Here is a 27,781-nt window from a genome sequence, read left to right as displayed (position 1 = left end):
AGTCCCCGTTTTTAGGCCTCAAAAGGGCCCGGACACCAGATTCAGCTCCTGTCTCCTGAAGCCTCGCTGAGGAGGGATACAGCCCCCACCTGTATCCTCGACCCTTCACTTACTTCCTGCCTCGCAGTGCCCGGTCCAGCCTGGCTCAGTCTCTGAGTCTGCTAAGAATATGTTATGATTCCAGTTATCAGTTCAGTCCTCCTTCTCTGCATTCCTAAGCTACTGAACTGCATCAATAGTTTCCGTCATTGTCTAGCCTTCACGTCTCCACGTTGTAGAAATACTGCATTTAATGGTCATTTAATATTCTTCATCACGCACTACATGTAGAATAATGCATGGTCCAGTCTCAGAATCACGTTAGCCTTTCCCCTCTTGACTTCTAGTTCCTATCAACATGTTCCCTAAACATCAGATACTAGATAGGGTTTAGGTACATGTCGCTCCGACCCTCCAGACTTCAGTCTCTGCTCCTAGCACAGAGTTCATAGCCCCCAGCTTCTCCTAGTAATACGTCATTGCCAAGTTTGCGCGCACCACTAGGTTAGAGGTCCCGGCTCCTCAGGTAGCCCCCTCCATGGTTTCCGCCCCATTCATGACATATCCTGTTACGTCTGCACCACATGTCTATGTATACGCCCAGTTACACCTACTTTTGCCTTTATCTTTCGCGACTGCTACGCGTCACACCTATTGCTCCACCCACTGCTACGCCTACTGCAATGTAATGCTATATGTTTGCGTTATGTATATATACTCATGTATTGTTATTAAAAGCCAGCGCGCTCATCCCAGATCCAGCCCCAGCAGCTGCTGGGCCCTGTCATCCTATTCCTATGCAGGTTGACCTGTTCCTGTCCTTATGCTGTAATAAACCTGCAAAACTCCCACTACCTCGAATCTTGACTCTTATTTTATTGAGCTATCAGTTATTCATTCATCCATTCAAAAATAGATCCGGTATTATTTATTTATATACCACATAATGGCGCCTGAACAGGGACTTGCCCTTTCCCCACGCGTCGGTGAAGCCACGCCGACCCCCTGACCCTCTGCAGTCGTGACGGAACTCTTCTGCGCAGTGGCAGATATTTCTGCTCAAGTATCCCTCAGGCCCACGGAGGAGACGGAGGAGGCGGTCCAGCATCCAGACGAGACGGTGGAGGAACGCGGCGAGTCCCGACCAGAGCCCAAGTCAAGAGTCCAAGGTCCGAGGTATCCGGAGGTCCACCCGTAACTGAAGTCCGAAGTCCGAAGTCCGAAGTTCGTCGTCCGTCGTCGTAGCAGTCCAGTCCAGTCTGAGGCCTTCCGTTCTTGCTGCCCGGTGAGTACCGTTACTGGGGTGGTATCTAGACAGGGTCAATTTAATTGACTCTGGTCTGTGGGTTGGTGGTACACAGTCCCACAAACGAAGTGTCCACTTCGGTGGATGCGGGTCCTGACGTGTCTCTTTATGAGACCGGTAAGTTTCGTACTGTTTCAGCAGTGCATCTAGTTTCTGTTCTAGTCAGTTTCTGTTCTCGAGAAATTCTTGTGTTTCTGTTCTCAGTATTTTCAGGGAGTATTCTGTTCGAACTGTTATTTTAAATGTTTTTTTATGTATGTTAATGTCGTGGTATGAATGGGGAATAAGTATCGTGTTCATTGTGTATTGTATTGTGTCTAGATTACAGTTCAGTCATGCCCATATTTTCCAAGTTACGTCAGTTAAAAACTAGAAAGGGTTTGCTGGAAGCAGCAGTTCCCGTCCCGCCCAGGGATAGTCCAGGTCACTTTATGTATCAGAAACATGGCATAAGCGCCATATTGTATCTAGATTTATGGGTAGAGTATACCAAACAGTTAGAAGAAAAGTATAGATGGCCCGTATCGGGTACATGGGATGCCGAATGCATCATGCGAGTAGAAGAAGCATTATGGAAAAAGAAAGCCAGACAGTCACAGAAAGATGCCATCGAGTTATGGCGTAAAGAAGCTCATAAAAGAACTGAAAAAGAAATCAGAAAGTCAGAATTAAGTAGAGAATCCTTAGAGAGAGCCCAAGAAAAAGAATTAATCGAGATAGGTGAACAAGTCAAAACTGAACAGAGAGACAGACAGAGGAATGCCCTTATTAAGGGTATGTACCCTCTTCTTGCCGAGGGCTTGCCAAAAGCGACCCCGGAGGCATCCAGTAATTTCCCGCCACCACTAGTCCCGACCAAGCTACGTCACAAACCGACCGCAGCTGATATTTTTATTTCGTCCTATCTGGACGACACAGTCCCTGAATATGCAGATCCTGTTCGCGCTCCGCCAGTCCCTGTAAATCAGGCACATCCTGCTCCTCCAGACACCGGGGCACCCCATGCAGTACCTGCTACGGTACCCCCGGTCCAGCCAGCATTTCAATTTCCCGCTCCGCCACGAAGAATATCAGTCGACGATTCTAGTCTAGGGGCCGCAGGAGGAGGTCCTCCTCAAACCCCACCGCCACGCAAGCGTTTATCAGCACTCGAATTACATGCTCAAGCATCACAGCGTACTCCCAAGAGTAATAAGTCTGTTGCAGAAATCAGGCAAGCCCTTGGCGAATGTGCTTATGACCCAGTCCCAGGCGAGAATAATATGGTTTTATATTCAGTACGCGTAAGGAGGGTGACCGAGTATCTAGTCACCCTACCCAATATGAAAGAAGATCTAGACAGAATATATCGTTTCATCCGTACAGGGGATGATCCAGAAAGTATTAGTGATGCCATGTCTCAAAGGAAAGCTGAGATCCAGCGTATGATATTAAAGTTTTTAATTAACTGTCTAATAAGAGAACAAGATTACCCGTCTAAAGATCCGGCCGAAATGAAAACCCTGACAAAGTGGAGTGATAATATAGCCGAGGGTAAGCACAATACCATTAGTGCCATGGAGAGTATGTACAAGAAAATACGCAGAGAAATAATAAAGATACACGAACAACGTAAAGCAGCACAAGTAAGCGAGAAAGAAAGTAACTCTGATCCTGAAGAGGAAGACGACGAGAATACCGCCAGAATAGCGTATGTAGGAAAATCTAGATTTCCAGATCGCCATTTACGCCTAGAACACAAGTCAGTTTACCATCATTCAGCACCAGAACAAGGTTCCCTAGAACAAGTATTTCAAGCTACCGATCACATTCTGAAATCACGAATCGGTTACAGTGAGTTAAGTACCATGTATGAACAGGAACTAGCCCGATCAGCAGTCCGATGGATTACTGATTCTACCACTTTTCCAGACGAAATAGTGGCACAAATGTTTCTGAAATTGCCCCCAGCCGAGCAGCGACTGGTGGGTATGTATATGATCCAGCACCTCATTACTCTGTATGAGGGTCAGCACTCTGATCCAGGTCCGTTACATGATATCCTGAACGAGTTACTCCAGTATAGATGGAGAGGTCTAGGTACCGATTTAATTAGTGTCATTCTAGAACAGCGCCACAAATATAGAACGTTTCTGAACCCGCATTTTGTTCATGTCTCACCCCCAGAAAGTAAACCATTTTACATGGAAAGACAGAACCCGTTACGAGAAGTGCATCCAGTTAAGACAGAGGACGGTGAAATGCAACGAGTGTTTGTTTACACCCCGATTACAAAGATGGAACTCCTCGAAATGAAGAAATTAATTCCCTGTCATGACAAAGATCCAGCAGGGTTCCATAGAGAATTAAAAGACATGCTCCGTATGGGAGAATACACTTACCCAGATATCATTAAAATGTTAAAGGTCCTGTTGCCCGCAGGGGTGTATGAAAAGCTAAAGGAAAAAGAATGGGAGGTGGGAGAGAAAAAGATAGATTGGGCAGTTCTAGAAGCTGAAGACAAGGCACGAGTACCAGGTACCGGTCTAGGAGAGAAATGTAAAGAATTACCAGAATTATTAATACAACTTTTACCCAGATTATTGACAACTAGAAAAGAAGACTGGGATGCAATCTCAGCCTGTAAACAGAAGCAAGACGAGGATATTAGTGATTTTTATTCTAGATTTGAAAAATGTTTTAGTATCAACAGTGGCCTCAAGACAAGTAGCGAGTCATACCCTCACCTTTTTGTTACTAAATTAGTCGAGAATTCAAGCCCACAAGTTAAAAATCGAGTTCTGAAAGTCGAAAGCACCTGGCAAGCTAATACTCCGTCCCAGATGCTCCAGATGCTCCAGTACCACCAGAATAGAATCAGGGAAGAGCAAGAACACGAGAGAAAACGTATGAAAGACACGAAAATGAAAGTACTAGTTGCACAATCTGTTCCTCAAGACAGTCAGAAGAGGGGTCCGAATCAAGCCAGTCATCCTGCAGCTCCCGTTAAAGGGAACTGCAATTATTGTAAACAGCCAGGTCATTTTATAAATGAGTGTGCAGTTCTGAAACACAACATAGCTACTGGTAAGACTAAGGAAAGACCACGTCCGCCTAGACAAGAGCAAGTTTCACAGACTCCTCAGCCACAGAATGCACAACATACAGTTACAGCACCGCAGCCTATCGCTGCAACACAGCACGTCACACAGCAGATGTACCAGTATGCACAGTCTGAGTATCCAGAGTACCAGCAGTATTCATGAAACAGCCTAGAGAGGGAGGTAGGCTTGCCTCTCATCGAGATACCTGTAGATCAAGAAGGTCCCTATGTTCACAGTCAAGAGGGGAAAGGTATTAGGGAAAGACAGAAAGTTTTTGATTGATACAGGGGCAAGTAGGACCACAATTAGTCATGCCGAAGTTCCAGGGGCTCCGCTCTCAGGCTCAAGAAATGTTTCCCTTGGATTTTCAGGAAAACCTATCGTAAATGAGATTTCAAAGCCAGTTACTCTAGAAGTAGGTCCATTGTCCCGCACTACTGATCTGTTACTTACTAAGTCATGTCCAGAAAACCTATTAGGCATTAAGACACTGAAAGAGTTGGGTGCAGTTATATGCTGTTCCCCAGAGGGAATACGATTGTTCCTACGTGACTTTAAGGGTCACTATGTGTTACGAGATTTTGATCCAAGATTGTCTAATGTTCCGCAGCATTTATGGGCGCAAGGTCCAACTGATGTAGGTTATATGCAAATCACACCTTATCGTGTGACTCTCAAGCCAGGTGTAGTGTTACCACGAATCAGACAGTACAGATTGCCACCTGAGGCTGTAGCAGCCTTATCCAAAATTATTGACGAGCTCATCGCTCAAGGAGTGGTTGTAGAAACTGACTCCAACGTATGCAATTCTCCGATCATTCCAGTTATGAAACGTACTGATCCAAATGCACCCCCAGTATATCGATTAGTGATCGACCTACGAGAGCTTAATAAATGTATTATTCCGCAGTACCCAGTTGTCCCAGATATCTCTTCCCTATTGACAGCCATTGATTCCGAAGCCATGTTCTTTACAGTAATCGACCTCAAGAATGCATTTTTTAGTGTTCCAATTCATCCAGACAGCCAGTTCCTTTTCGGATTCTGTTTAAATGGAAGGAGCTATATGTTCACACGCGCTCCTCAAGGTTTCACAGAAAGTCCTAGTATTTACAGTCAAGCACTTAAGAGACAACTAGACAACATTCACATGCCAACTGACACTGCCCTGCTCCAGTATGTCGATGATCTACTGATCACAGCCCGTTCTGAACGTGCTTGCGAGCGAGCATCCCTTACAGTTTTGTATTTCCTAGCCGAGATGGGGCACAAGGTGTCCCCTTCTAAGCTTCAATTCTGTGTCCAGCAAGTGGTCTACTTAGGACACTTACTGTCCAAGAGGGGTAGGCAGTTGACACCAGACCGTATCCAGTTAATAGCGAGTCTTCCTCAGCCCAAGACCCAGAAGGAGGTACGTGCTTTTATCGGCCTTACTTCTTATTGTAGACAATGGATTCCCCAGTATGCATTTCTAGCCAAACCACTGATACAGTTAACGACACAGGAGGCAGCCGTATCGACTGTCCTCCCTTGGACATCTGAACATACACTTAGTTTCAAAGAGTTAAAGAAAGCCCTATGCCAAGCTCCAGTTCTAGCGACACCGAACTACAGTAAGCCTTTTACACTTTTCGTTACTGAACGTGAAGGTACAGCATTATCTGTTCTCACACAAGATCAAGCCCTGTGCTTATTTTTCGAGCACACTAGATCCTGTAGCCCAGGCTTTGCCTGCGTGCCTCAAGTCAGTTGCAGCAACAGCACTAGCTATCAGACAAAGTGATTCCATAGTTTTAGGACACTCCTTGACAGTACAAGTTCCACATTCCGTGGAAGTTCTTTTGAACCGAACACAAACTCAGCACTTGACAATTGCACGGTTAACAGGTTATGAATTGACACTGTTCCAGCCACACATAGAAATCAGACGCTGCAACATTTTAAATCCTGCTACACTGTTACCATCAGTTACTTCGAATCCTGACCCACATGACTGTGTGGAAGTAGTTAACATTACGACAAAGCCAAGACAAGATCTGACAGATATTCCGTTACCAGACCCCGACCTGACACTTTATGTGGATGGTTCATGTATGAGAACAAGTACAGGAGAACTAGTCGCCGCGTATGCAGTGACTACTGACACTGAAGTTATTGAAACACACCGTATTGATACCCTGTCCGCTCAAGCAGCAGAGCTAGTTGCTCTGACACAAGCCTGCATACACGCCAAAACCTGAAAGTTAACGTTTACACAGATTCACGCTACGCATTCGGAGTCGTACACGACTTCGGAGTGCTCTGGCAGGAGAGAGGTTTCATGACTTCTCATGGAACCAAGATTCAGCATGGTCTCCTTATTCAAGCTCTGTTAGATGCCATACACTTGCCGACATCTATTGCTATCATGAAGTGCAAAGCACATACGAAAGTTACTGACATTATTTCTCAAGGTAATGATCTAGCAGATCGCACAGCCAAGCTTACAGCACAGACTCCAGACATTCAAGTTAATCAGACACATACTCCAGATCCGATTACATGCATGACAGTTAAGGACCCTACACAAGATGTCATAGATATCCAGTTACATGCTACTCCTGAAGAAATCAAGAAATGGTCCGAACAAGGAGGGGTCCAGACAGATCAAGGATGGTTAACAAAGGGTAGAGCCACATGGTTTCTCCCCGACTCTATGGTTCAAGTCATTATTAATACCGCACATAGTCCAGCGCATTTAGGAGAAAAAGCTATGTTAGACAGTATCCAGAACATTTGGTTCAACAAGCATTTACGAGCTGCAGCTAAGCAGAAAGTCCGTACCTGTATGATATGTTGTCAGTTTAATCCAGGTAAAAGTGTCCCGGTGGAACAAGGTGGTTTCCAGCCTCCTGACCACCCTTTTGAAGTCCTCCAGATGGATTATATTCAGATGGAGCGATGTCGAGGTTTCAAGTATGTCCTTGTAGTTGTATGCGCTTTGTCCAGGTGGACAGAAGCATATCCAGTCCCAGATTACACAGCCGCGACCACTGCCAAGCAGCTGGTTCGTGAATTCTTCCCTCGTTATGGACTCCCTAGGGTCGTATATTCTGATAACGGCCAGCCATTCTCCTCAGAGTTAATGAAGCATGTTTCCCTTTTGTTAGGGTACCAGTGGAAGTTTCATTGTGTACGCCATCCTGAAGCAGCCGGTCTCGTTGAGAGACATAACCAGACTCTGAAAATCCGCATCGCCAAAGTCTGTCAAGAAAAAGGTGTGGACTGGCTAGTAGCTCTGCCAGTTGCTCTATTTTACATGCGCATGGTCGCACATTCCAGATCAGGTCTGTCCCCGTACGAGGTCGTATTCGGCCGCCCCCCTAACATGTGGGGTACTCCTAGACCCCGAAGTATTACCGATGTTTCAAGTAATATGCTGACAGATTACCTAGCTTCCTTGATGTCTGCCCTCAACTCATGTCGTTCACAGGTTGCCGCCGCATTTCCAGACAATACCGAGGTGGCACCGCATGAAATCGTTCCAGGATCCATGGTGATGGTCCGCAACTTTGACAGATCAAGTCCGCTGGAGCCTCGTTGGAAAGAGCCCCGACAGGTCCTCCTCACCACCCGTACAGCCGTGAAGTTAGAAGGCCGAAAAGGATGGATACACCTTTCTCATATTAAACTTTTTAATGGACTAAAACCCGCCTTAAAGAACATTTCCCAGGATTTGAAGGATTGCCAAAATATTGTTTTCAAGGACTGTCCCGCAAAAGACATTGCTACAACCCCTCCCCTGTTAGAGAAAACTCCGCAGCAGGAGTATAAACAAAAACTACGGTCTAGTAAAATAAGTCAGCCAGTTTGATTGTCTAAGTCCTCCCCTAGGTGAAACGGTTAGACTGTTTCTGACATGTATAAAATAGACCCCCATAGTGAGAGAGTTAGTCAAAACTCAATCCGATGTATCATTTTTCTATGTTTCATATTGTTTTCCAGCCTTATGATTTCCTGCACCAGTTATGCATTTTACCTATGTTTCCCAGTTTCACATGTAAATAAGTCTGCTAATGCTACAGCAGAGCACACGTTTAGTGATCTGCCCCCTCATGAATTTTCCTACCGCCTCGCTATGCGAAACAACTCATTTATCCGCATGTTACATTACTCACACCAGACCAGCAATACCACTAATTGTTGGGTGTGTGGTCGACTCCCCCCTTTCCAGATGCCGAAGGGAGTTCTGCCACTCTTTCCTTATCCATTTTCACATAATGGTTCGTGTGGAGCATGGTCCACGTTGACGTCATCCTCAACAGATATGTCTTTTCTTAACAGTACATGTTTCCCAGACAAGCAAGGTCTCCCTCACCGAACAGGTTTAGATCTAGAAAATGAAGTGTATAATTTAGGTAATTATTCGTCGAATTTCATGGTCCTGAATGTTCAGTCTGATACTACTCCAGACTTACCTGCTATTTCAGTACTACCAGTCAAAGGCGAATTATGTGTCCGAAATAATGGCTCTGTACATGTAGGACATAGTGATTGTACTACTGTTGTCAAGTATAGTGACAGTGGGAAATCTATTTTCAAAGCTTCACGTCATTCATATTTTATTTGTGGTCAGACCGCATATGTTCGTCTGCCCCTCGATTGGGAGGGAACCTGTTACATTGCCTTCCTACTGCCACCAGTTTTCCTAGCCCCACCTGATTATCATAGAAATACACATCTAGTACACATTAGACATAGAAGGGAGTCCCCAATTGTCGATTATACTGAAACTGCTCTAGAACAGTATACAGATTTCAATAGAGGTTTCTTTTTCTTTATAGGACCTATCCAGAATAGTAAACTAATCCGTAGGTTAACCAGAACCCTTGAAGCTGTAGTAAATGAGACTGCCTCTGCTCTAGGTAACCTAACCGAAGAGCAATCTGCTATGAGATTTGTCGTTTTACAGAATCGTCTCGTCCTTGACGTCATACTGGCCGATAGGGGCGGGGCCTGTAGAGTCATCGGATCTAGTTGCTGCATTTTCATTCCAAATAACGCGCCGTCTGTTTATTCAGCTATAACCAGACTCCATAAAATTGCCCATCTGTTACACCAAGATCCAGGCACCTGGACATGGTCCGGTTGGTTCTGGAATATAATTTCCGCATGGGGATGGAAAATATTGTCCTTCCTAGGTATTGCAGTAGCGATCATATTCAGCTGCTGCCTCTGTATACAATGTGGCCCTGCGATTTGCGGCATTTGTGCTACCTCTTGTATTCCTAGTCCCAAGCCCAGTTCTAAATCCCGTTCCAGGATAATTCGAGACGAGCAAATGATACTGTATGAAATGATAGATGGTATCATGAATATTGATGTTTCCTGATGGAAACGTAGTGACAAGGAGGGAATGTGGAAAAGTAAATTTTGCCATGTTCTGTGTCCCTACGTGTCATCCATCATATGTTATGTGTGCATGATTAAATATGCATATGTACTCCCCATGTCTGATTAATGACGCAATTACAGTTGTGTCCCCCTCTAGTATGCCAGTTTCCAGTCCTCGTGAATAATACGAATATCAGGCCTATGTAAAGCTACGTTGCCACGTTTCTCAGTGTGCACGTTATTCCATTATAAAGTCCCCATTTTAGGCCTCAAAAGGGCCCGGACACCAGATTCAGCTCCTGTCTCCTGAAGCCTCGCTGAGGAGGGATACAGCCCCCACCTGTATCCTCGACCCTTCACTTACTTCCTGCCTCGCAGTGCCCGGTCCAGCCTGGCTCAGTCTCTGAGTCTGCTAAGAATATGTTATGATTCCAGTTATCAGTTCAGTCCTCCTTCTCTGCATTCCTAAGCTACTGAACTGCATCAATAGTTTCCGTCATTGTCTAGCCTTCACGTCTCCACGTTAGAGAAATACTGCATTTAATGGTCATTTAATATTCTTCATCACGCACTACATGTAGAATAATGCATGGTCCAGTCTCAGAATCACGTTAGCCTTTCCCCTCTTGACTTCTAGTTCCTATCAACATGTTCCCTAAACATCAGATACTAGATAGGGTTTAGGTACATGTCGCTCCGACCCTCCAGACTTCAGTCTCTGCTCCTAGCACAGAGTTCATAGCCCCCAGCTTCTCCTAGTAATACGTCATTGCCAAGTTTGCGCGCACCACTAGGTTAGAGGTCCCGGCTCCTCAGGTAGCCCCCTCCATGGTTTCCGCCCCATTCATGACATATCCTGTTACGTCTGCACCACATGTCTATGTATACGCCCAGTTACACCTACTTTTGCCTTTATCTTTCGCGACTGCTACGCGTCACACCTATTGCTCCACCCACTGCTACGCCTACTGCAATGTAATGCTATGTGTTTGCGTTATGTATATATACTCATGTATTGTTATTAAAAGCCAGCGCGCTCATCCCAGATCCAGCCCCAGCAGCTGCTGGGCCCTGTCATCCTATTCCTATGCAGGTTGACCTGTTCCTGTCCTTATGCTGTAATAAACCTGCAAAACTCCCACTACCTCGAATCTTGACTCTTATTTTATTGAGCTATCAGTTATTCATTCATCCATTCAAAAATAGATCCGGTATTATTTATTTATATACCACACAACAGTGACAAGAGTGTGAAACCATTGTCCTCCTCGTTCACTCCCATTGAGTATGCTGAAGGACCTTGGAGAAGGTTAGGCATTGACATCATTGGTCCTTTAAATTTGCCTGGCTGCAAGGAAGTCTATGGATTAGTTTTAATAGACTATTTTTCGAAATGGCCAGAGGTCAAAATTGTTGAAAGAATCACCTCCAGGCAGGTCATAGACTTTCTTAACAATGTTTTCTGTCGGGAGGGCCTCCCTTCTGAGATTATATCAGATAATGGGACGCAGTTTACTAGTGTTGAGATTGAAACATTTTTTAAAGATCATGGCATATCTCACAAGAGGGTTTCCAATTATAATCCTCAAGCCAATGGCCAGACCGAGCGCTTTAATAGAGTGGTCAAGGAATCTATTCAGTTAGCGGTCAGGAATGATTTGAATTGGAAAAGAGCATTAAGTGCCACCTTGCTCACATACCGTACATCACCCAATTCGGTGACGGGGTGTTCCCCTTTCGAATTGTTAAGAGGTCGCAAACCTGGATCTAGGTTGCTACCTTGGTGGTTGAAATCCAATGGCCCCAGTGTGTCTGTTTTCAATGCCAAGGAAATGGATGAACGAATCAAGATTTATCAAGAAAAAATGGGCAAACGTTCTGTGGAAAATGTTTCACGCCACAAGGTCAAAGTTGGAGATTTGGTGCGTGTGAAATTTGGAAGTTCGTCTGTTAGGAATTGGGCTAAGTGGTCGGATCCTGTCAGAGTGATTGAGGTATTTAGTAAGGCTGTACGTGTTGAAGGGGGGAAAATTTGGAATTTCAGACGTGTTTCTGTTGTTAGATCTGACAAATTGTTGATGGATCCTAGGAAATGTCTTACTCACTCTTATGCTGAGGATAATGTTCAATTGTTTTTGGATGATTTCAAAACTATGCAAAACCCTCAGGTGTCTTTGCCTACGAATTCTGGTGTACCTGTGGTCACCACCCTTGGCCCGCAGGAGGTTTTCAATGACTCAGATGGCTTAGTTGATGTCGTTGAATTGGCACCTGTGGTTCAAGATGAGTCTGTGCAAAGAAATGCAGACGTGGTACCCAGAAGGAGTGTGCGTGTCTCGCGGCCACCTGAAAAAATGAAAGATTATGTTTGTTCTTAGTTTTTTTGTGTGTTTTGGGGGGGGAGGTGTGTTGTATGCTGCTTGCGTGTGTCCCAGCACGCAAGCTTCTAGAATGTGGAATGTTCATATGCTGTTATCGGTCAGTTGGAGCTGGACTGTCCTGTTGGGCAGTTGGTGGTTGTCTAAGCTGTTCCCTGTCTACAAATAAACCTATCTGATGAAGACTAAACCTTGTGTGGATACTTCATGTCTTACAACAACCTGGCAGGAAGGGACTGGGTATTTATACCGGGATATGAGTCAGTTTCCTGTTGAAAACCATTGGGCGCTGAGGAAGGCTACACTACAGCCGAAATGCATCCGCCTGGAACTTTGGTTTTTATTTTTGGCAATAAAAGGACCTCCCCTGTTTTCCCTACTGTGGCTTCTCTTTCTTTCTTGTGGAGAAAGTGGTTTTCGATATATATATATATATATATATATATATATATATATATATATATATATATGCAAAGACTCCACAAACGCCACTTCCTGATCCCAGGACCGGCGAGGCAAAGTAGGAGACGGACCACGTAGTTCACAGGCTCTTCACTTTATTGCAGCTGGTAAAAACAGGAGGGCAATACGCGTTTCGGGCTTCAAGAGCCCTTGTTCACATGCCATATATATATATATACCCGTACAATACTTACATATTCGTGATTAAGGCTTGAATGTTAATGGCATATGTTTTGCTTTAAAATTACAGGTAAATAAACTCACCATTTTCATATAAATATTTACACACATATATACATACATATATATAGATATATCTACAAAATATATTTATTTATATATTTCTTTACATTTTCAAACACATTTATTAAGAATGTGTCTGTATATATATATATATATATATATATATATATATATATATATATATATATATATAGTTGTGTAATATATAACCTTGGACCATAATCCACAATGCTGCTGTCCTTCGCCCACAGAAAGATCACGGTGCAGGCTTTAATAGGCTCTTGCTTGGACTATGCGAACGCGTTATATCTCGGACTCCCGGAGTACCTTTCATCGCGTCTCCAAATAGTCCAAAATTCTGCTGCACGCGCCATCGCGAGCCTTCATCTGAGATCCAGCGCTAAAGAACTCTTGAAAACTCTACATTGGCTTCCCATTCGGAAGCGTATTGTTTCTTAAGACGATGACACTGGCTTTCAAAGCTCTCCACGGAATTGGTACGAAGTATATTAGTAAGCGGCTGACTTTTTACCAGCCATCTAGATCACTGAGGTCAGCGTCTCAAGCCTTGGCCGCCGTTCCTGGTATTCGGCGTGCCCGTATTGGAGGCCGTTCTTTCAGACGCATGGCACCACAACTGTGGAATTCCTTGCCTATCACTCTGAGAAAGACTGGCACATTGCTAGCTTTTAGGAAAGATCTGAAATCTTGGCTCTTCATTCAGTAGATCTGGTCTTCCTCTGCCTGCCCCGCTCCGCATCAGGTTAGAAGCGCCGGGACACTCCTCGGAGTAGCTGAGCGCTATACAAAACATGCAATAACATAACATAACATAACATAACATAACAATGCATATGAACCACAAAAAACATTGTTACCTAACAATGGACAAACAACCCTAGAAATGATGCACTATATGGATCAAGAAAAATCAACATATAAACGGATACTATATAATCGACCAGACAGGTGGAACAACATTGTCAATAACATTGTCAATTAAGTTTTTTTTTAAGTTTTGAAAAAAACACTTGATATATGTAAATGACAAAATCAGATAAAACATCAACAATATGCAAAAGACAAGAAACGTACTCCTATTGACTTTTTGGATACAGCAGGAATAAAAAACTGAAACAAGCGTGGAATCCCGTTAAAAGAGAACTGTGACTACAAAGCCCACGATGCCCCCTGTAGAGAGCCACTCGGGCTCTCCCCGACAATGTATCTTCCCTACACGCATACATACACCCCTCGGGCCGGCTTGCTCCGAGGGTATAAATAAACGGGCGGAAGACCGCTCGTGGTCTTCCGGCCAACTGTGTAGCAATAGTGTCCCGTGTGATCTGTTCCAAGCATCTCTAGGGCCTAGTTCCACCTAGGCCCCGCCGCACCACATTGGCGACGAGGCCGGTCGCACCACACACGTGCCCGCCTACCTGCGGTATCACGATCAGGGAGCGCGCGGTGCCCACCCGCGACTGCCCTGCTCCCGTGGTGCTGCCTGCGACGTGAAGAAGAGCTGCAGTGCCCACCCGTGTCGCTCCGTGTGCTGCCACCTGCTGTGACCGCTCGATGGCCGCCCCGCCCCACGGACTGCCCTGCCTGCACGGTAGCGTCTGGAGCCTACCTCTCCGCTCTGAAGTTTCCAGCGCGAAGCCCTGCTCCAAGCGTCTGCCCTCCTCCCTGCAGCAGGCCCATGTGAGGCCCAGAGACCGGGGTGTGCTAAGAAGCTGCAGTGAAGCCTGAGGTCGGGCTGGCCCCTCCACTGCCTGTGCCCATTTTCCCACCTGCCATCTGCATGAGGCATTGAGGTTTGTGAGGGGAAGAAAAGGGTAGGGACGCCCTGAGAGAGCCACAGGCTGCTCAGCTGAAACCCAGCCATCAAGCATTGGTGCATCCCAGCACTCCTGAACCAGTGAGGCTACTTGCAAGCATCCTCGAGGGCTGCTAACAGGGTGGTGCAGCGGTGGTGGAAGTAAGGATCATCGGGGGAGACCTGTGGTGGATAGACCCCCCCCTGTCTCCATGATGCCTGAGGAAGGGGCAAGCAACGCTGCCGCGTGGCACGGACGTCAAGCCCACTTGCCCGAGGAACACCCCATTGCTGTGCACCAAGACGCAGGCCGCACCCGTGCGCGCTCACGCACTCGCTCCCAGACACCATGAGCAACACCGCACCAGGGGCGGCGGCGGCCCCTCAGCAAGATGGAGGGCGTGATCAAGCTGGCGCTGCAAATCCTCAGCCGCCGATACATACGCACATGGCGGTGGCGCTGTTGCCCCCGTTCAGCGAAGCCACAGATCCAGCGACGGCTGCGCCCAGATGGAAGGCCTGGGTCGGGAGGCTCAACCACTATTTCAAAGGAACCAGGGAGACAGATGGGACTGCCAAGAGGTCACTCCTCATCTACTAAGGTGGAGCGGAAATCTACGACCTATTCGAGATGCTCCCGAACACCAGGACAGATGACGACTACGAGGCGGCGGTCGCCGCGCTCAACAAGCACTTTGATCCACAACTCAATCACGACTTTGAGAAGTTCAAATTCAAGAGAGCATGGCAAACTGAGGCAGAGTCCGTCGACATGTTCTATGCGCGGCTGCGCCGGCTGGCCAGCACGTGCCACTTCGCTGAGCCAAGAGACGAAATCAGAGACCAGATCATCCTCGGATGTCGCTCGAAACTCTTAAGGAAGCTCATCCTCAGACAGCCGGGGATCTCGCTGGACGAGATCCTGATCCTGGCTTGGTCCCACAAACTATCGGACGTCAGAGCGGAGGAGATGGAAGCGGCCCTACACACCCCAGTGGCCGCATCGTCATCGTCAAGACTCCTGCCGATTAAGGAGGAAAAGGTGGACGCCATCCAAAGAAGACCTCCAACGGCCCGCCAATCACCCAAGCCTACACCGGGGAACCTGTGTGGGTATAGCGGAGAGGACCACCCTGCCGCAGCAACATGCGAGGCGAAGGGGAAGACGTGTTCCCACTGCGGAAGGCTAAACCACTACGCCAAAGTGTGCCGCGGGGGAAGATTTCGGTCTACGATGTCCAGACCCAGAGGTCTGCCACAGCGCATCCGTCAGATCTCCCTGGATAACCTGTCACCACCATCTGATGATCAGCCCCAGGAGAGGCGCCCCATGTATGAAGATGAAGACGATGACGAGGTGTTCGTCGTGTCGTATGTCAGTCGATCAGGGACCAGGCAAAGACCACCTCCCATGTGCTCCACCTCCATCAAAGGCACGGACGTGCAGGCCCTCATCGACACTGGAGCCTCAGTTAATGTAATGGATTCTGATCAGTATGAGAGACTGTCGCCGAGGCCTCCCCTAGCACATCCGGTGCAATAATCTACACATATGGAGGGACAGACCCACTACCGCTGCGGGGCGTCAATCAGACTACCATTGTGAGTGGGAGCTACTCCACGGAGGCGAGATTTCACGTGACAGAAGGAAAGAAGGGGACTCTGCTCAGCTGTCACACTGCGGAGGACCTCGGACTCGTCTTCTTCGTAAACCAGGTGCACGAGTCCCATGCAGAAGCTCTGTTGAAGGAATTCCCAGCACTCTTCCAAGGCTTGGGTAAACTAAAGGGGAAGAGGTTCCAACTCCACATCGACACCTCTGTGCAGCCTGTGGCCATATGGCACCAGTGTGTGCCCTTCAACCTACGCCCACAGGCGGAGGAGGAGCTCCGAAAGTTAGAAGAACTGGGAGTAATCGAGAAGGTGTCCGGGCCCACACCATGGGTGTCTCCGTTGGTCGTGGCGTCCAAGCCCAAACAACCAGGAGCGATTCGACTCCGTGTCGACATGAGGCTGCCTAACATGGGGCTAAAGCGAGAGCGGCACATCACCCCCACTACGGATGATATCGTAGCTGACCTGAATGGCGCAAAATGGTTCTCAAAACTAGATCTTAATGTGGGGTACCATCAGTTGGAGCTGGAGCCAGAAAGCTGGTACATCACCACCTTCTCAACGCACGTGGGTCTGCGCAGGTACCGGAGGCTCAGTTTTGGTGTATCTTCAGCAGCCGAAGTATTCGAGAGGTGCTGTCAGGGCTGCGATGAGTGATTAACCTCAGTGACGACATCCTGGTGTATTCGGATATGCTTGAGGAACACAACTCGCACCTGAGGGCTACATTGCAACGGCTGGTAGTCTGTGGACTGACCCTACACAAGTCGAAGTGCTCCTTCTGCCAAGAAAGCATTGATTTTTTCGGTTACACCTTCACCCGCGAGGGACTCTGGGTGGATCCAAAAAAGGCCGAGGCCATCCGTGCGGCGAGTACCCCACGAAATCCCACGGAGGTGAGAAGTTTCCTTGGCATGGCCACGTACTGTGGCCGATTTATCCCCAACTTGGCGGCGATGTCAGAACCCCTGCGGGCGCTCACGCACCAGGACCACAAGTGGCTATGGTCTCTTGTGGCTAACAAGGCCTTCTAGGACATCAAGGCGAGCCTGCTCGACAAAACAGTGATGGCGTACTTCCATCCACAGCGCAAGACGGAACTGGTTGTTGATGCTAGCCCCGTGGGCCATGGGGCAGTGCTCATGCAAGAACATGGCCCTGAAGTGTGGAAGCCGGTTGCCTATGCCAGCAAAGCCCTAACCGACACCGAGACACGGTACGCTCAAGCGAGAAGCGCTGGCCATCAAGTGGGCATGCCAGCATTTTCATTTATATCTGTGCGGCCAGGAGTTCAATGTTGTGACCGACCACAAGCCGTTGCTTCCACTGTTTGCGGGATCATCCCGGCTGGCTCCCCCAAGGATTGAACAGTGGACCGTACAGCTGCAAGGATATAACTTTAACGTCATCTTCCGCCCTGGGGCTCCCAATCCGGCAGACTACCTGTCCCGACATTCGGACTCAGCAGTGCCAGCCCGCCCTCCGGCTGTCGGCTGCAACAAGAAAGCGTTCGTCCACATGGCATCGCAGGCATTATGCACCAAGGCCATGATACTGAAGGACATAGGCCAAGCCACCCAGGAAGACGCAACTCTGTCTCGGGTTCGGGAAGCCCTGGAGAAACAGCTAGGCTCACTTTATGGATGGGGCTCGAACCCACCGGCTGGAGGTCGGCCATGCGCGTCAACAGTTGTGGCAGGTTCGGACTGAGCTAAGTGTGGGAGAAGAAGGATTCGTCCTTAGGGGACATCTCATTGTGGTCCCCGAGAGCCTACAGAAGAGGATCCTCGCATTGGCCCATTTTGGACACCAGGGAATGGCAAAGACCAAGGCAAGGCTGAGGAACAAAGTCTGGTTCCCGGCCATGAACACCATGGTGGACGAGATGGTGCGTACATGCCATGCCTGCACAATTACTGGGGGAGATCCAGCGCCAGCACCGGTGATCACGGAGGGACCGTGCAGTACCCCGTGGACACATTTGAGTGTGGACTTCGGAAGCTTCCCCGACGGTCATCACATGCTATTCATAGTCGACTCGTTCTCGAAGTTTCCCGTCGTCGAGGTCGTCACATCGACAGCCTTCCCTCAAGTAAAGAAAGTTATGGACCGCGTCTTCGCCATGATGGGGCTGCCTGAAGAAATCAAGTCCGACAATGGACCCCCTCCTTCCAGGGGCGAGAATTCCAGGAATACCTTGCGAATCTGACAATACGACACCGGAAGATCACCCCATTGTGGCCCCAGGCGAACGAGGAGGTAGAGAGACTGATGAGAACCATCAATCGTGCGATCCGCATTGCAGTGGACAGCGGGGAAGATCCGGAGACAGCCCTTGATCAGTTCCTCGGCGCATATCGTCAAACTCCCCACAGCACCACTAAGTGCGCCCCCGTTCATCTACTGTTCAAGAGAGCCCCCGAGACAGCATCCCGTCGGATCCAACGTGGGTGCCCTCGGCACGGTATGGTGAGGCCGTCCAGGTGAGAAGAGAAACCACGAACCGGAAGGCAAGCGAGGCTCGTCGAGCCCAGAAGCCGAAGCTCAAGGTGGGAGACCCGGTGGTGATCAAAGACGGACTCCCCGGGTGGAAGTTTTGGACACCCTATGAGCCGGAGGTATGGATTGTAGAGCGGATTCAAGGGACGATGGTGACAGCCAGGAAGGGACAACAACTGGTCACCCGCAACGTGTCCAGCTTCAAGAAGGCTACGGAGGCGGACCCTGAGACCATCGTGGATCAGGCCTTGGCGCCGAGGACATCCCTCTCGGGGTCACCAACTGCGTGGAGTCCGTCAGCGGAGTTGTCCCGGCCATCGGGCCAAGGGACAGGGGGCAGTCCCCGGTTGACCAGTCAGACCGAGGACAGCGAGTTGGCCGATGGAACCCCAGCTGGGGTTACGACATCTCCCTGTGGCCGAAGCCAGCGATACAGCCTCCGGCCAAACCCTGGCCGGAGTCAACGGCTCCGAGACTTTGCCTGTGCATCCCCATGAGCGTGGTGGAGTTGGTGGTATCGGACTAAAAGAAAGGAGGGATGTAGAGAGCCACTCGGGCTATCCCCAACAATGTATCTACCCTACACGCATACATACACCCCTCAGGGCGGGCTCACTCCGAGGGTATAAATAAAAGGGCGGAAGACCGTTCGTGGTCTTCGGGCCAACTGTGTAGCAATAGTGTCCTGTGTGATCTGTTCCAAGCCTCTCTAGGGCCTAGTTCCCCCTAGGCCCCGCCGCACCACACCCCCTAATAGGCACAAGTGGGAAACTATAAATACAAACACAAACAAAGGACTCACATACCGTGAGCAAGACCTGTATAGGTTGAAATGTGTTAGTGGTGGTTTAGTGGTGATAATTGCACGTTTGCAATGAAAAGAAGACAAAATCCTTACTCTCTGGTGTGCAGTGTCTTCCTCGTGAAGAGAATCCTGGTGATCAATTTTATGCGAGGATTGGTCCGTCCTCAACACCGGCACCCACTGTGAGACAGTGCGCTTTCCTTGGGACCACATTGTGGCAAAGAATTCTGTTAAGGAGAGGCGCCCAACATCGGAATACTTATGGGAACAATCGCATTGATTGGAGCATGTTGGCAAGCACAATACCTACATGCCCTACAACTAAACTAAGACGAGGCCGAAATACAGGATGCGCCTCGTGAAGTAAAGAGAAAAAATATGCTCATTTTCCCAGCGTGTCTAACTGAAATCTACAACACGCCGAAAAAAAGGAGAAAGCGGAACAGATTGACTGCCTGTGCGGAGAGTGTGAGCTGAGCGGAGCCGGAGGACGGCGAACAGCGAACTCGCCGATCAGGTAGGAGACTTCGGGAGCAGTCAAGCAACATTTGGGAAATATAACCAAGGTGTAGCTGCATGAGAGAGGGGGAGCTTTAAGTGCACGCCACAATAATAAACAACATACTGGCAGATGCATCAATGTAGCCTTTTGCTATTCCTAAATAGCGATTTTTAAGGAATCGGTATTTAGGAATAGCAAAAGGCTATGCATATAGGAATCGCTATTAAAATAGCGATTCCTTAACATTCCTTAATTGCTACTGGCAAATTGCTAGTCGCAATTAAGGAATGCTGTTCCGTTCATTCCTATGGGCCTACAGGCCCATAGGAATGTATTGGAGATTGCATGAGCAATTTGCGAGTACCAGTAGGTACTCTCAAATTGCTCATGAGATTTCAAAGGTGCAAGGGTGTCAAAATGACACCCTGTTGCACCCCTGAAATAGATCTATGCACATATGTTGCATACACACATGCCCTAAGGGCATGTGTGTGCGCAACATGAAACTTTGAAAAATGCACAAAAGTGCGTTTTTCAAAGTTTTAGCTAATTACCGTGAAGTCCAACTTCATGGTAATTTGCTCCCCCTATTAGCGAATTCAATATTTTTTTTACTTTCATGCATTGCATTTAAGGAATCTCAATTTGGGATTCCTTAAATGCAATCGCAATTTAAGGAATCTCAATTTAGAGATTCCTTAAATTACGATGTTTGCATTTGGGATGATGCATCCCAAATGCAAAACCACCGGGAGCAAAGGGGCAGATTCTGAGAATCTGCCCATTTGCTCCCGGTATTTACTTTGATGCATATGCCTGAATGAGCCATCAATTTTGAGGAGCCAACGGTGCTTTAGAACAATTAATATCTGGAAAATTACATACGCTGAAAATGGAGGCACAAGCAGCGAAACGGCTCCAGAAAGCTGAAACCATGGTCCAAAAGGGAACTCCTGCAATACCAAAAGGTGGGGAAACAGCTTCAAACCAAGAACGCACAAAGAGTCTTAAACAGTTATTTGCACAACTAGAAAAATGCCTAAAAGAAGAAATAACAAAAAGCTGGGAAGTCATCACGCTAGAAAAATATATTGAATACGATCGGATCACCAGGGGTATAAGGATTTTCACTTTACCAAATCACCCCGACACCAAGCCAGAAATGCTAGAGGAGTGGGGGAGGAACTCGCTGCAATGCTCTAAAAATATGGTATTGATTATTATAAAATATGCAAAGAAGGATATTGAGGAACTACATGTTACTATTGGTGAAATAGAAATGCAAATCACAAATTTAAAAGAGGAGGAAGAGAGTAAACAGCTGAGAAAAGAAATGGAGAAAATTCTTGACAATTACAAGAGTGAAGTGGAACAACGTAAACAAAGAAAATTTAAAAGAGGTGAACATGACTATGAGACAGGAGCCATTCTCACTTTCGCAAGAAAAACAACAACTGGGCAAAACAGGAAGAAATGAAATTACAAACATTGTCATGAGCGAATCAGAATCTGATCTAAGTGAAGAGGAAAGAGCAGTAAGAACACCTCTTTTTTAGACTAAATGAAACATATGTACATCATTCAAAGAACACCAAGACCGCGTGGAAGAGGGCAAAATCAAGGAAAGGGAAGAGGCTTTCAGTCAACCTCAAGAGAAGGAGAAAGACGCGAAGAGGCGGTGTAACAAACAAAGGGTTATCCACTACGAAACCGTATGAAAAAATGAACACTATGGACCCGACGAATCCTCGCAACATCACAAAACAAAAACTCAATCTTATCATAAACTTATCTGATCATACCTTGAACAACTATGAACATAGTGTTCTAAACAAAGGACTAACATTCTGTCCTGAACAACGCCATGATCATGTGGACACTCGTATTGACATCTATAAATTTGTGAGAAAATTAAAACTAGCCAAATTCTTCAACAAATTAGGAAACAACATTCCTAATAAAGTGTCAACTTCATCACTGATCAGTGAACTAACCATAGAAGACAAGCCACTTCTAAGAACAACAGATGATCTAGCACAAGACACTCATGAAACTGAGATATCAGAAACCCAGATACTTGAGGATCTCAATATTAACACCAATACCAACCAGAAAACTGATTTTAAACCAAAATCAAAATGTTGTCCTATGCTGAGTCCGGGCAATAAAATAGACACATTTCATGAGTTAGTGATTAATGATTTGGAAGCCATCAGAAAAACTGAGAATAAATGTAAAAGAGAAAATTTGAGCATGCTGGAAAAGAAACCATTGGAGGATCTCAGTGCAAATGAAAATCTAATAATAAAGCTGGTGGACAAAGGAGGCAATATTGTCCTCCTTAACGAAAAGGACTACACGAATGAAGCCTCAAGACAACTGGATGATAAAAATAACTATTTTAAACTTACTACCAATCCAAAAAATTACTTAACCTTGGATTTGGAAGCACAAATCAGAAGATGGCATTGTGATGGATCAATATCGGATGAAGAATCACTCTTTTTAAAGAATGAAAGCCCTGTTATACCTACTATGTACTTCCTGCCAAAAGTGCACGAAACCTTAATAAACTCTCCAGGCAGACAGGTTATTTCAAGCTGTAATTCACTGTATGAGAACGTAGCTACCTATGTAGACTTCTTTCTGACACCAATTGTGGCAAACTTAAGCTCCTATATCCAAGATACAGGGGTCTTCCTGAGGATACTAACAAATATGGGTTGGCAAGATGGCTTCTATCTGGCCACTATAGATGTGGTATCATAATACACCTCCAAAAAGCATGAAGTAGGATTGAAAGCAATCTTCTACTTTTTGAAACAAAGAAACATACATCAACTTAAACATACACGGATGCTGGAAGAGATGATAGACCTATGCCTGAGGAATAATATATTCATCTTCAATAATAAAATCTATTCCTAGATCTGTGGTTGCGCGATGGGAGTTTCATTCTCTCCAAGCTACGCCAACCTGACCATGGGTTGGTGGGAAAAACATATAGCTTGGAGATTGAAAATGAAGAATTCACTGCCAAAACCGAAATCTGGCTTCGGTTTATAGATGATCTTTTTCTCATTTGGAATGGGACCAGGAAGGAATTCAAAAACTATATGATCATCTTAAACGACAATGAAGAGGGACTACAATTCACTCATAATATCAGCAACAAAGAAATTCAGTTCCTGTATGTAATCATTTACTCAGAAAATAACCAACTGAAAACTAAGATCTTTAGAAAACCGACAGCAACAAACGGTGTATTGCATGGGAATAGCTTTCATCCACCAAAGTTAAAGAAGAGCATCCCTAATGGGGAATTCCTGAGAAGATAAGCAATTGCTCGGATGATGATGAAATGGAAAGAACCTTTAAAGACACCAAAGCCCGATTCCTACAAAGGGGCTGTAGATATCAAGATATCAAACAAGGACAAGAACGTGCAAGAGCATTGCCAAGAGCGGACACTCTAGCGAGAAAGGATGAGAAGAAGGAAGACAATTAAATCAGGTTCATCTTGACATACAGTAAAGAACACTATCAAATCATAAATATCCTAAACAAACACTGGCACATCATCAACACGGATCCAGATTTGAGAAACAAAATTGGTGAGAAACCTGAAATCTCTTATCGAAAGGCAACATCACTGAAGGATAAATTCGTTAAAAGCCATATGACATCAAGCGTGAAAACCAACTGGCTTACAGAAAAACAAAAAGGATTTATACATTGCAATAAATGCAAGGCATGTAAAATTGGTATGAATAAACAAACCGTAACAGACTTCAAGGGAAAACAGTTTAACATTACAGAAAAAAAATCACATGTGACATCACGTATTTGGTCTATGTCATTGAATGTCATTGTGGACTTCACTAAAAAAACATTGTTATCAATAAAGTTTTTAAAAAACCTTTGGAAAAAACACTTGATATATGTAAATGACAAAATCAGATAAAACATCAACAATATGGAAAAGACAAGAAACTCCTATTGACTTTTTGGATACAGCAGGAATGCAAAACTGAAAAACAAGCGTGGAATCCCAGTTAAAAGAGAACTGTGACTACAAAGCCCACAATGCCCCTAATAGGCATAAGTGGAAAACTATAAATACAAACACAAACAAAGGACTCACATTCCGTGAGCAAGACCTTTATAGGTTGAAACGCGTTGGTGGTGATTTAGTGGTGATAATTGCACGTTTGCAATAAAAAGAAGACAAAATCCTTACTCTCTGGTGTGCGGTGTCTTCCTTGTGAAGAGAATCCTGGTGATCAAATATATATATGACTGCAACCAACGCTGAATAAAATTTGGCGTACCTTCAACAGGAGTTTGTGCCCTTTCTTTACAAGGGAAAGAGGAAGCAGGGGCGCTGCAAACCTGTTTTTAAATTTTTAAATATATATATATTTCTTTTGGAATATTCGGTGGCCGGCTCTGGCCACGAGGACAACCCCTCTGCTATCCCGGCAGATCCAAGTGCCCCTCTGGAGAGGCACTAGTCTGGAGCCACTGACCTGTTTGGTTTGGGCATGAAATGAACAGCAAGTGGGCTGGTTCCATTGTGACAACCCGATGGAAACTTAATGGTGAAGGAGAAATTTTAAGCAGCGCCTACTAATGGAATACAATACTAGACTGGACTGCAAAATCCAAGATGCACAGCGAGTATACGCCCACTAATGGCTATATTTAGAACACTTAAGTGAACTTTGCACGCTGATTCATTTTCCTCAGAACGCCGAAGCCAGTGATCAAGGAATTTATTCAGAAACGCGTATGGCAAGAAAAGGCGGAAAACTTTGTTTACAATGGCCCGTCGCATCATGCTGTTGCACTACTGAACAATAAAGGTGAAAGCATACCGTGGGGCGTGCTGTCCTCATTGCGCGAGCAGTTTCTTTTGGAATATTTGGTGGCCCGCTCTGGCCACGAGGACTACCCCTCCGCTATCCCGGCAGATCCAAGTGCCCCTCTGGAGAGGCGCTATTCTGGAGCCACTGACCTGTTTGGTTTGGGCATGAAATGAACAGCAAGCGGGCTGGTTCCATTGCGACAACCCAATGGGAACTTAATGGTGGAGGAGAAATTTTAAGCAGCGCCTACTAATGGAATACAATACTAGACTGGGCTGCAAAATCCAAGATGCACAGCGAGTATACGCCCACTAATGGCTATATATAGAACACCTGAGTGAACTTTGCACGCTGACTCGTTTTCCCCAGAACGCCAAAGCCAGTGATCAAGGAATTTATTCAGAAACACGTATGGCAAGAAAAGGTGGAAAACGTTGTTTACAATGGCCACTCGCAGCATGCTGTTGCACTACTGAACAATAAAGGTGAACGCATACCGTGGGGCGTGGTGTCCTCATTGCGCGAGCAATTTCTTTTGGAATATTTGGTGGCCGGCTCTGGCCACGAGAACTACCCCTCTGCTATCCCGGCAGTTCCAAGTGCCCCTCTGGAGAGGCGCTAGTCTGGAGCCACGGACCTGTTTGGTTTGGGCATGAAATGAACAGCAAGCGGGCTGGTTCCATTGCGACAACCCGATGGGAACTTAATGGTGGAGGAGAAATTATAAGCAGCGCCTACTAATGGAATACAATACTAGACTGGACTGCTAAATCCAAGATGCACAGTGAGTATACGCCCACTAATGGCTATATTTAGAACACCTAAGTGAACTTTGCACGCTGATTCATTTTCCCCAGAACGCCGAAGCCAGTGATCAAAGAATTTATTCAGAAACACGTATGGCAAGAAAAGGTGGAAAACGTTGTTTACAACGGCCCGTCGCAGCATGCTGTTGCACTACTGAACAATAAAGGTGAAAGCATACCGTGGGGCGTGGTGTCCTCATTGCGCGAGCAGTTTCTTTTGGAATATATATATATATATGTATATATATATTTATATATATTCACTGAAAAAACTATAGGTTTCACCCATGTTATAGTTAGCTGGACATTTCTCTCATTCAAAACCATTGAAATTCCCCCGTTATAGTTAATTCAGCTAACTATAACTCGCGTGCACTGCTGATGACGTCACATATTACATCACTCATCACATGGTCAGTGACATCACTGATGACATCATCCACTGAATGTGTGTCTTTCTGAAAAATAAATATTTTTATATATGTATATCTAAAGGTCGATGGATGAATAAATAGGTAAATAAGTGTGTAAATGGATTTTTTGTAAATTTCATTGTATAACTGACTTATTAAGTGTATCTTAGTGAATACATGTATTAGCATGTAATGTTTAAATAAGTAAATATCTGTATCAGTGACTCACTTTGTGTATAAGTGGCTGCATGGGTTGGTGAGTAGCTACACGAGTGTCTATATGGGTTATTAGTTGGTTTTTTGAGTATCAGAATGAGTGTCTGTATGGTTTGGTGGCGGTATTACTTAGGGCACAAATGCATGAATGATTGACTCACTGTTTGTATGTGTTTTGAAGACAGCAAGTGTGCAAGACTGTACGGGTGGATGAATGTGTGTGGGTGTGCTAGTGAGTGATTGACTGCCTCAATAGTGTGTTTATGAGTAAGTACATATGTTTTAAACTAGTGTATATGAGTATTGATGTGTAAAAGTAAGGATATATGACAGTGACAGATTGAAAAAGTTCCTGTATAAATAAGTATGTGTTTCTATAACTGATTGTTTAAGAGAGTAAGTATGTGTACGTTTCTGTAAAAGTAAGTGTACTGGTGTGTGTATACCTGTATATGCAAACAAATGGATGTTTGATAGGTTATTTGCATGTGTGAGTATGTGTGTGAGTAACTGTATGGATGAGTATCGGTGTGTAACAAGATGTATAGGTGTATGAGTACATATGATGAGTGAGTACATGTTTAAGTGACTATATAGAACTGTTAGTGGATGATTGGATGTGTAAGTAGATGTTGGAAGTACTGAGTAGGTTGTTGTAACTGGTATTGGTATCTCCATTTTTTTTAAAATTTTAGTATCTATTTTTGAATGTGTGTATTATAAGTTATATTAGGGTTAGAGGAGGTCTGCCAATCTTTCACATGGATGATTTCATCAGTGATGTCATCAATGATGTAATTTGAGATGTCATCAGTGATGCCATTTGAGATGTCATCAGTGATGTCCATGTGATGAGTGATGTAATATGTGACGTCATCAGCAGTGCATTCCGGGCACACGAGTTATAGTTAGCTGAACTAACTATAACGGGGGAATTTCAATGGTTTTGTATGAGAGAAATGTCCAGCTAACTATAACATGGGTGAAACCTATGGTTTTTTCAGTGAATTTCTAAGGTTTTTTAAATGCTAATTCCTAACTATAACGTGGCTGAAACCTATGGTTTTTTCAGTGAATTTCTAAGGTTTTTTAAATGCTAATTCTTAACTATAACGTGCCTGAAACCTATGGTTTTTTCAGTGAATATATATATGCACTGGAAAACTAAACACCCACTTCCTTTACAAAGAAATGGAAAGTTTGCATCTCTGCAACCTCTCTAATTTTTCACCTTAGTCATCTTCCACTCAATGAACACAACAACCACAAATACACACACCTACTTGCTGCCATTCTTGCCTAAGCTTATCAATTATTCTTTTTTAATTCAAATTCAAAGTGCAGGCCCTTTATTCTGC

General features: G+C 45.6%; 1 protein-coding gene across 1 annotated transcript; it reads left to right on the top strand.

Annotated features, from left to right (window-relative positions):
* The first annotated feature begins 17,006 nt into the window (after positions 1-17,006).
* On the top strand, positions 17,007-17,348 carry LOC144752756 (uncharacterized). Its single transcript, XM_078640611.1, has one exon. It carries the CDS (start codon positions 17,007-17,009, stop codon positions 17,346-17,348), a length of 342 nt encoding a protein of 113 aa, XP_078496737.1.
* Positions 17,349-27,781: the final 10,433 nt, after the last annotated feature.

Source organism: Lissotriton helveticus, chromosome 5_1, assembly GCF_964261635.1.
Source record: "Lissotriton helveticus chromosome 5_1, aLisHel1.1, whole genome shotgun sequence".
Taxonomy (NCBI): domain Eukaryota; kingdom Metazoa; phylum Chordata; class Amphibia; order Caudata; family Salamandridae; genus Lissotriton; species Lissotriton helveticus.
The sequence above is the reverse complement of the archived record's forward strand: the minus strand, read 5'-3'. Positions and strand labels throughout refer to the sequence as shown.

Bases quoted from the DNA above. Each gene is read 5' to 3' on its own strand.
- LOC144752756 (XM_078640611.1), top strand. From the start codon at position 17,007: ATGCTTGAGGAACACAACTCGCACCTGAGGGCTACATTGCAACGGCTG.